Below are 10,905 nucleotides of genomic sequence, written 5' to 3' on the forward strand. Positions count from 1 at the left end.
CTCAATTACAGAGAAAATACAGTCACAAGTAAATACATTTGATCGCGTCGCGCTATTTTACCGCTTTTGTAAGCTTTTGTCTACAAAGGACTTGATAAGGAGGCGTCTAGCACAATCTTTTAAGATTCTAGTGACATGTGTCTCATATAAATGTGGCACACAGGTTGTACTATATAAAAAGTATAAATATAATCAAAATCTTTGTCAAACGTAATATGAATATATATATAATACGTAATTTACTTTGGAAACAATTAGTTCCATAAAACATAATATATTGTAAAAAAATATCCATTTCGTAAACAACCTATTAAAATTTTAAAACACTATAAAACTACAGCTGACTCCACTATCTACCAAACAAAACAAAATACCGAACTACAGTGTCATGCCAAAATCTATCAAAAGGAAAAAGTAAAACCACCTTAAAAATATGTTCTCTAAACCAAACCAATCAAACGAGCATTTTGCTTACCATGGTACAATATCAATAATACATTAATTTTATGTAAACTCTTTGTGCACCCCAGTGCCTACTCAATTGAATTCGTGGCTCACAGATTTTTATCGCGAATTGCGGACAAAGAGAGAGCTCCAGAGTTTTTAATAAATGACAATGAAATTATAAAATGGAATTCAGAATGAATGAATGAGCAAAACTATGCAGCACACGTGCAGAATTAATTAAAATCCTTCCATCTCTTCTCTGAATCCCGACTAAATTTGATACCATCGGAGGATCAGTTAAGGCGATGTAAATGAAGATCCATGGTCTCCTATGATATCGAACCAAAGCGGCAAAGTGGATAAAATCGCGCACAAGTCGGTCCTTTTAACTGTTAAATACCTAGATTAAAATCAATTTTGTCGGTAGTAGTGGGACGTCAAAATACTCGTTTTGATGATTGTACCATGGTGTAAAACTACAAGATACCTGAATGGTATCTCTTCTCATTGTGGGTGACGCGTCGATGAGTGCGCCTGTTCCGTGTATGCTGTCTGCTGCCACCGTCACCACGAGGCCCTCTCGGTGGTTGAATCCCTGCAGACACATCCCGCAATGTTCACGCTAATATTCCATCTCAAACAAATCATATTTCATCACTTCATATTTCAAGTAGTTTCAAAGTTTTTCGACAAAAATTAAACCAACTTTAATATTTCTTACACTCAAAACCAATAACTGAAGTTTTTATTAGGTTATTATAGTCAATTCTTCATAGGTTTCCTTGTATAATTCGTTACCTAAGTAATATTTATGTATAATAGCGATGTAAATATCGACATACTTAATTCTAATTATACTACTGCTCTAATTGGCCTATTGAGGCCGCTCTTAAGCTTTCGTTCATTTACCTACTCTAAAAGAAAAAGTCTATACATAGGTAATACAGTATTTTTAGTAATGCTCATTAAGTTATATAAAAAAAGTAACAATATACCAATCTAGAGACTAGAATCTCAAATTTTGTAAAATTACACAAATTGTTTATAAATATAAATTTTCAGAAATCACTAGTAGTAACAAAATATATTCGATTACATTCTATAAACTAACATATGCATATTTTCGATTCCGAATTAATTAACGGTATTCGGCGGGTATTCGTCCAACGTGACCACGCTGCACTGTGATGCACGTATTTTCATTATTAATTTGGCATATCGAACGGAATTGAATCTGACCAAAATTCATTTTCAATTTCGGCTCATCAAAATATGTGACATGAGCATGAAACGCAGATTCCTCTGTCGACGATATGTCCAGAGCTCCAGACTAAATTTCCCGAGTAGGTACAGTATGCCAAATCCATTCAATGGTCAGACTGACGCGTGCTGATGCCTTGCTATACACGTACGTACAGTCACGTGCATTGATTTGTGCGGAACTGCATTGAATTTTAGAATCTGTCACATTGGAATAAGAACCGATGTGTATACATATTAATGCACGTAAATTTACCTACTAGCAATGCGAGGGACGCAAGCGTTATCAGCTTAAAATATCTCTCTGGTTGAAGTTATCGAACAAGGAAAGGCACTTCGTCCGAACAAAAATTAATGTATTAAATCTGTGAGTTTTACTCATTGCACTTTTTGGTAATTCTATATTTTATAGAACAGTTATACAAATCTACAACTTATATTATTATACAAATCTATAACTTATATTATTATTTCAAAGTTAAGCCGACGTTTATTTAGAACGTAAATAGAAGATGAACAGAACCTCACTTTCGCAAAATGACAACATTATTTACGGTGACCATTTTGCGAAGTCACGTTCTTCGAGAGTTCTTTGATAAAATGTTCGATATCTAGGTATTTCAAATATCGAAATATCGAATTAAAATCGCCAGGCAGTACGCAGTGTCGCAACCCGCCGTGCAATGCAACCAATATCGATCGCCACCTCACTTCGCCAAGCCCATAGTGTGGGCCTGCACTGCGACACCTGATAAGGCCCTCGCCTCTACCGTTATTAGGCAGAGTTCGTAGATCCCTAGCGATAACCAGCCCAAATTAGTAACAACTAACATTGCATGGTACCGTTATCATTTAGTTTTAGTTACGCACTTCCAAGGGCTACAAAATTACTTTTTAATATACGTGTTATCATTAATTATAATATTGATTTATATTGCAAATTTATTTTACAAGTTTTTTTTACGAAAATGTCATTTTTGCTACAAGCTTTTATTGTCGTCAAAGAGATCTTGCGTAACAATATTTTTTTCCGTGCAGTAAACCATTGAGGGGTGGCACCTAGGATCGGCTCCCGACGAGGGTTCATTGGCAGCCAATTCTCGGTGCACCATCTGGTCGTGCTTATCATAATAAATGCATTGTAATGGATACAGAAGGGACAGGGAAAATTTCAACTGTTTAGGACAAGCGGAAGTAGGTGAAATTTAATTTGCAAAATTTGGTTATATAGAGTACAAACAAACATCGGGAAATATGAAACTAAATACAATATTGTAATTTTATGTATGTACAAAGGCCTCAATGCAAGATTGTAATACATTTTTCAATCTTTACGCAGTAAGACGCGGCCAGCCAATCATATTGGAGTATGGTTATATCGCGTCACACGAGTGCAGATGCGTCGTTGATTAGATGACTTTATGCGTGTGTTATATCAATATTGGGAAACGAAATTTGGATATTTTCAAGATTTCCATTAATAAGGAAATGGATTATACTGGTATATATAATGGTTTACGTAAAATAAAAGTGTTCGGTGGATACTTTACTGTCAATTAGTTAGGACACGAGCGCTCGCCGCCGCTCTCTGGTGCTAGCATTTTATTTTTATTTGCAGGATGATTTTTAGGTAGGTCCTCGTCTAACTTTAAGCTAATGTCGTGTGGAAATGATTCCACTTTACGATTTTATATTCCAAAATTCTCACGGTAGCGAAACCGCGGTGTGCAGCTAGTATTACGTAGATGATGAGATAACTATGGACTTAATGAGAACGATAGTCATTTATCAAAGAAAAGGAATAAGGCGATATACAGAAAATATTATTACTAGACATTAGCAAGTGGACGTAATTTCGAAAAACAAAAAAATTGCAACACTGTTCAAGGCTACTTACGTATATTCCCAGGCCAAGGTTTTTAATGGTTATGTTTTGTATATTATGACTAATTGCACGGCAAGCAGCAAGCGAGTTTTACAGTGCCGTGTTTCTAAAAGTTCGTGCCACTAGGACATACCATGTGATAAGTGTGGTTGGGTGTGTGAGGACAACCGACTAACTAAACCATCATAAATTATAATAGAGAAAATGGTATGAAAATATTCCGTTAAATCATAATTATAGGACGGTGGTCGCTGGACGTTCTGACATCGAACAATTTTTTTAACGCTAGTGAAGGCCGACCTCATTATATCAATAATTTCAACCGCTCGACCGATAAAAAATTTATAATGACTCTTAAAAATAGAATGACACAACAGTCCGACACTACTTACGTTACTAGGTTACTGGCAACAATATAAATTTAAAATATAAAAAGACAACAGAAAGTTCAACGCACTCGCATTCTAAATTCAAACAATCGGAGATCCAGATTCAACGTGGCCTCTCCGTTTGACCCTCGTTTGAATCAGGCTCGGCAGGCGCGAGTGTCCTTTCGCGAATGTCCAGCGACCATCGACGTCTACCAATTGACACTTGACCCCTGCAATGCTTCTGTCGCGACCTTGGACGCGTAAGTACTGGAGCTTATTAAATTCGTCGCATGAAGTCAGCAGCGTTAATATTCATTTTTACACCAGTACTTGCGGTTACTAAGGTAGACTTATTAGTTGAGGCGTCGGTGTTAGCAACGATTTCTTTATGTCTATTTATGAAAATATATTACCTTGTGGCTGTTGTTGTGTAAGGTAGGGGGTGAGGAGGCGGGTTCGTTTCTTCTCATATCCCTTTTGTGTTATGTCTCCTGCAATAAAAAAACAAGTATACATATATTTCAGAAAGATCATTATACTTTATATGGAGTCAGACAAGAACATGACAGAAAAAAACATATTGAGGTATTTCAAATTATCGTGTTATTATAATAGCGAGAAACACAAACGATACGAAAAGAATATAATTTTATATGAAACATTCAAACATTTCAATCGCAATAAATAGCTTGAAAATAATAAACTTAAAATATAAAATTACATATGTATTACAATTTTCTTATAATTTGTATATGTATTCTTAAAGTTATTTAGAGTATGTTGAAAATGAAATTAGTGAATATGAACCATAAACACGGCAAAAGCTATGTTATTTGCATCAACATGTTTCTAGGGCAACTAAACAATCACTAATTTCATGTCAACCAGTACACAAAGATTTCCAAAAGCTAAATTTTCTCTGGACGTCTGCGTGACTGCCAAATATTCGGACCACAAGTAACAATGTTACAAATGCATCTGACACTTCATATAATCCAGATATTGTTATGTACACGTAATAACATGCGCGGTACTGATAAAACATTATCTTATCTTAACAATTTTACAACAGGTATATCAATGTAGACATGTATAACAGTGCACACCACCGCTTCAATAAAGCGGTGGTGGTGTAATGGTTAAGCCCGCCTGTAAACCGAAAGGTCCTAGAGTTCGTACACCAATCTGAATCTATAGTAGTTTTCAAGCACCATTTACAAAACATCGTGAGGAAACCAGCACTCTAGATGATAATTTATCATCTAGTTTGTGAAATGAGAGAAGGCAATGGCAAACCACGCCATTAATATTGCCAAGAGAGTTGTTGTGTGCTTCATTCACTTATGACCACGACCCTCAACCATGAGGAATACGACTAAACGAGGTCGTTATGTATAACATAAGCAAAACATACAAAAATAACTAGTTAAATTAATTGCTACAATGTCCAACATAACATTTAATTTTAATTATCTTTTTGCTAATCAGAAAAATCTCGTGACACAGATCGTGAGGACACTTAATATCTAATGGCTATTAGACTATCCCGATTTCATTCCTGCTGAGACGCGTAGGTACACCGGGTGTGTGTTGAAGTGGGTCTTCTCTAACCGCCATCTCTGCGATTGTAGTGCTGTCCAATCAATGGCTCTTTTGTCCCACTTCTTGTAACATGTATGACCTCTACAAGGCAAACGACAGAGCATAAAATGATCTCATACTAGTTTCAAATTATATAAAGTCATAAACGACTCGAAGAAAAGAAAAAGAAGACCTTAACTCATATCTGGGGATACCAAATAATCTCCGGCGGTAACTAACATGCGGGATTATCGCTTTGTCTCACTTTCTCCATCTCTCGGATCGTTGCGGGTCTATACTACATCCGCAGGAGGATATGGAGTTGTACCACGTTACCACATACCACTACGGCCTGATTAGCGCTGTCTCTCGGCAGGCGAATAGGTCAGCCCAGTGGGAAGTCACTCAGTGCACCTCCAGCAACTGGATAATAAAAGATTGCCTCAAGCCAGCCATAATAATGTAGCTGTAAGCCGTAGTAGTACCTCCGGACGTTTGCAAAGATGTAGCATCTCCAAATGGCTTCTAATTAAAATAGCCCATAAAGAAACTGACCCATCAAAATCAACAGATCACCCAAAGATTAAAAATCCAGCACAGCTTTAGTGTCGCCTATAGCTAGCGTATTATTATTAAACGAAAGTGTTTGGATTTTGGAGCAAATGATTATAAAAAGGTTTGCAATTTATATCATTTTGAAAATCATTCTGCTTTTCAAAATGCGAATATTATTTTGGTCAGCCGAAAGGGAATAACCAATTGGGCATCAAAATAAGCAAATAAGCATTTTGCTGGCCATATCTGGCTGACCAAATATTGCTACCCAAATAGTTATTTTGCTGACCTGCTTATATTTAAATTGCTGACCATTATCACGATTTTATGCGGAACAAGAATTACCGGCAAAATTTTTTATTGCCTACCAAATTTTTATAATATAATTTTTTTTTGCTTACAATTTAAAATTTTAAAAGTGCATACGACATAATTTATTCCCTTGTTATATTATTATTATGCCCTATGATTATTAAGATCTTTAACTAAAATACAGCAAATAGTGTCTTATTAGAGACACAATACGATAAAATCTACAAGGTAGACGCCCCTAAAGATTTACCAAACACTCTCTCATCTGAATATTTTCCCGGTTATTTCCTCAGCCGTTGAGCGTTTGAGCCCAGGGTATGCTTTCCTATTTTTTCGTGACCACTTCGCAGGGTCGTCGTTGGCATCCCTAGTTGTCAGACCAAACACAAATCTGGATCATATAACTAGTTAGGAACTATTTATTATGAACTTAACTTGAGGCTGAATTATAAAATTGAAGCTATAACAAGATTAAGTACACGAGACGCCCATTACGTTACAGTTTTATTTTAATCACTATTAATAGATATGGATTTTTATTATATTAAAAATATATTTAAAATATTTCCATATCCCATCATATATTTAAAAAGTCACGAATTTAATAACAATTACAAAATCAAAACAATGCAGTACTCATTTGGATTAAAACAATTTCGCAAAAGCAGTAAATATTCGCTTCGCAAATTACGGTGTGGTGTTTTCTTCGATACGCAATAACAAGCCAATTTTAAATATCAGTTTTATTAAATTTCTCACTCTCATCTGAGCTTATTAATGTTTCTTCCGCAGCCATTGAGCGTCAGAGCCCAAGGTAACATCTAGAAGCCATATCTATTTAATATAGGATTGGTGTTTCTAACAATCATTTCAGCCGTTTGATGATGCCAAGATAATGGATGGTAAAATTCAAATATTTTGACCAACCTCGTTTCTTAAAAACATTTAGCTAATAAAAGTCAATAAAGTCACAAATGATCACCTGGGTGAGTTGATGCCAAGGTGAACAAAGGAGACCAACAAAAGTGTAAAGAATAATATCATCTGGTTGATATGAGAGAGGGGTGAAATGAGGACACTTGAAATTCCAGTTTGTCCATTCAGGTGCTATCAGCCAGGTGCACAAAGTGGAATAAACCCCTTCAGCGGCAAGCTCTAACATGATTTGGGCACAGCCAGCATAAATAAGCATTTGTACGAGACGCGGTTTGGACTTCGAACCAGTCAATTTTGAAGCTAACTTTACTCGCGTGGATGAAATGAAATGTCGAACTTTAAGTTGATGTGCGCAGGTTAAAGTTATGATCAAAGTTGACTGACGCAACGCTAAAACGGTGAAACAAGAAACCGTTATAAGGATAATTACTCAAAGTGAGTATACATCTCCCAATTTTAAAAGTTACATCGATGCAGGTAAAATAAGATGTATATTGCGAAATATTTCAGACAATAGTAGCGAATCGAGCGAGCTATTGGAAGCTGCGTAGCATCGCGGTAATCGGTTATTCGTCTGGCTTAAAAGTATTATGAGCGAGATGGCACGAGTTACGTTTTCGTTTAAAATCTTATGTTGTACCTATAGTAAGGTCATTATTTGATTGATGATTAATTCATCACTGATCGCATCATCGATTTTTCGATTCGGTGTTAGTCGTCAGTAGGCTACACTATTCTGCGATAGGACAGATAGATAAAATAAAAAAGAGCCGCGTACCTATTAGAAATACACGAGGAGAAACGGAACAGATAGCTATATTTTGTTTCCCATTATGTGCTAGCCTACAAGAGTAGCCCATTTAGATCTGCCGGACGTTTTTGAAGAGTATATTAAGTGACTATGCTAACCCATTGTGTATTATTTTATAGGGATATTTGTTTTTGATTCTGCGTCATCCAATGTCATCCAATATTGCCACAGTGACTTAAACATGATTTACTTGTACCCAGACCCAGACCCTTGTACAAATAATAAAACTTTTTAGTCTCAACTTATACCCAACATCTAAAATTCCGTAGAAGCAAAATCTAGTCTTCCAAAGCAGTTGCAGGTGAATAAGCGGCGCAACAAACTTGTTACAGTTTTTCTTTAAAGTCAAAAAACCAAATTATACATTTAAAAGTTAAAGTATGAAAAATATGAGTTTATAAAACTCAACATATATATCTAATAAAAATGGATAGAAAATTTGGTATGATCGGCAAATGTCAGTCTGGAAATTACAAACAAGACTAATCCTATAAACAAGAATATTAAAAACATCTTTGTTATAATTGCAAGCCTAATAATAATTAAAATGCAAAAAATTTGTGAGGTTGCATATGCACATCCTTCATGTCCATGGCATAGCAGAAAAATTCCAGGAATGCCACTTGTCCATACAAGCATATGCAGCACTCCTAGAGTTGGCCATGTCTGCGTAAACCAGCAAACAGAACAAATGATGAGGTGTGCTGATTTTGTTTGGCCCTGAGAGCAAAACCAAGAAGTGATGGGTTGATATCTTCAAGGATGATATGTGTGCCAAATGGTGTGGTGCTAAAGATCGTGTAAAGTGGACGAAAGAAGTTGAAACTGGGTTTTGATGTTATAATATCCAAGAATGCTCTACACAACTGTGTGCATTATTGCCATTTACACCAAATGAACAAGTGTTCTTTGTTCTGTGTATGTTGTTCTATCAAATTCTAGAAATATTTGTATTATTTATAATACGAATAAATAATATAATGAAGAAAATATCTGCTTACACTTTGAAAATAAAAGTAAAATAAACAAACTCCAGTGTTTATAGTATCATAGGTTCTGGAGTAGTTATGTTGAATATAAAAAAAAACTACAATAACTTTATATAGAACAATAGTGTCACTGAACAATGAAATAACATAGTATAATATAATAATAAACACATCTTTGTTCAGTAGATGGAACCACAAGTTGTGAAACCTTACCAGAGTCACAGGCATGTCTGATCCAGTTCATATACTAAAGGAGAGAGATTGAAGAAACACACTCTTATTGACTATATACTTACATAATGAAATTATACATACTCACATTTGTCTTTAATTTATTTTATTCTAAACTTTTTATGTACCTATTTGTTTTACATACAATAAAAAGAGCATATTTGTTTGTTGTAGTAACTTTATTGTGTTATCTGGTAAAATATCAAATGTACATTTTTATATTCTCATTCATTCTGTTAAATTAGTGCAAATCACTATTAGCAAGTCAATTCATTTAAAAAAATTGTAGTGGTGACCCAATAAAAAATGTATTTCAGAATGAAATATAAAAAGGTGACAATTTATTCTGGGGATATGAAACAATAATACTGAACCAAAGTTTATTAAAAATAAAATGAAACTGCAGAACAATAAATGTATTAGATATATACATGAGAGGATCTCGGTAAATGTTCAATGGACGTGCAACTGATGGACAAAGTTGCGTCGAATTCTTGCCGTTATGTACAACCACATTGAATTATTCCTCGCATACCGTAACAGGCCATGTGTAACACAAATAACTAGACCATGGACGACTAACACCGATGTAATTATACGGCAAAAACATACAAATTCTCAAATCTATCTAACATCTTTTATTTACTTACCCTAAACATCAAGATTTCATATCAGCTGTCAAGATTACCATAATATCTTCAAAACGAATTTTAAACAACATATAAGTACATGGAACTACAGTAAAATTAATGAGAATAAAAATAACAGAATGTTTTGACCGCTCATTTATACAAAATAATCGAAATTAACAAATTATCGATCTAGAAGAAACGCAGACTTTGCTGTACTTACCTTCAGATAACTCCAAGTCCAACTCAGCTAGTTTGTCTCTTATATCATCAGGCAACTTAGAAACATCAACACTTAAGTCAGCCATCGTGGAAAAACACTTTTTCACACAAAACAAATAAAGTTAACGATAACACTTCAAGACACCATCGTGACACATAGCCATCTTGAATTTTGATTAATTTCTGCTCGACTCCAACTGGCAACTAAAGTTGCCAACCGAATCCACCAGAGGTCACTGTTCGCTATCCTTTGTCTTTGGGCCCTTTGAGCTCAATAAAAAAATAATTACTCTATGGGTTTCAGGTATGATACACTTCTTGGCAAAAAAAAAAAGAAAATTTGTTAACGATAATGATACTTAGATAATCAACTTGTAAACTTGGTTTTGATCAACTTAAAATCGTATAATAAATATAACAGTATGATAGGTGTATATTTTGAACCACTTGAACTGACTGTTGCAGTCATACAATACATATAGAAAGGAATGCAGTTATACAAAAGAAAGAGTACAAGGAAGCCTCTCCTTTTATGTTGAATACATGCATCTCTTTTTATTGATCAATCGGATTCGACCAAGTCGAAGCGTTTGGGATTTCATGTCATATGAGGTTTCACCATGGCTTCACGCATCTTCCACCACGCGCCGGCTTCAGCGTCTGGGTCGCAATAGTG

The 10,905-nt window shown here is 35.1% G+C and overlaps 1 protein-coding gene across 3 annotated transcripts in view; it reads right to left on the reverse strand.

Annotated features, from left to right (window-relative positions):
• The window catches only part of DIP2 (DISCO Interacting Protein 2), a 61,526-nt gene extending 51,084 nt beyond the window's left edge, over nucleotides 1-10,442 (reverse strand). For 2 of the 3 annotated variants that reach the window (XM_053768224.2, XM_053768223.2), the window contains exons 1-2: nucleotides 10,231-10,442; nucleotides 4,377-4,454 (exon numbers count right to left, since the gene is read on the reverse strand). In XM_053768224.2, coding sequence (XP_053624199.1) covers nucleotides 4,377-4,454; nucleotides 10,231-10,315 — 163 coding nt within the window. In that variant the 5' untranslated portion in view covers nucleotides 10,316-10,442. Of the gene's footprint in view, nucleotides 1-934; nucleotides 1,043-4,376; nucleotides 4,455-10,230 lie in introns of all 3 variants that reach the window. The other variant, XM_053768222.2, reaches the window with a different exon arrangement.
• Nucleotides 10,443-10,905: the final 463 nt, after the last annotated feature.

Source organism: Plodia interpunctella, chromosome Z (genome assembly GCF_027563975.2).
Source record: "Plodia interpunctella isolate USDA-ARS_2022_Savannah chromosome Z, ilPloInte3.2, whole genome shotgun sequence".
Lineage (NCBI taxonomy): Eukaryota > Metazoa > Arthropoda > Insecta > Lepidoptera > Pyralidae > Plodia > Plodia interpunctella.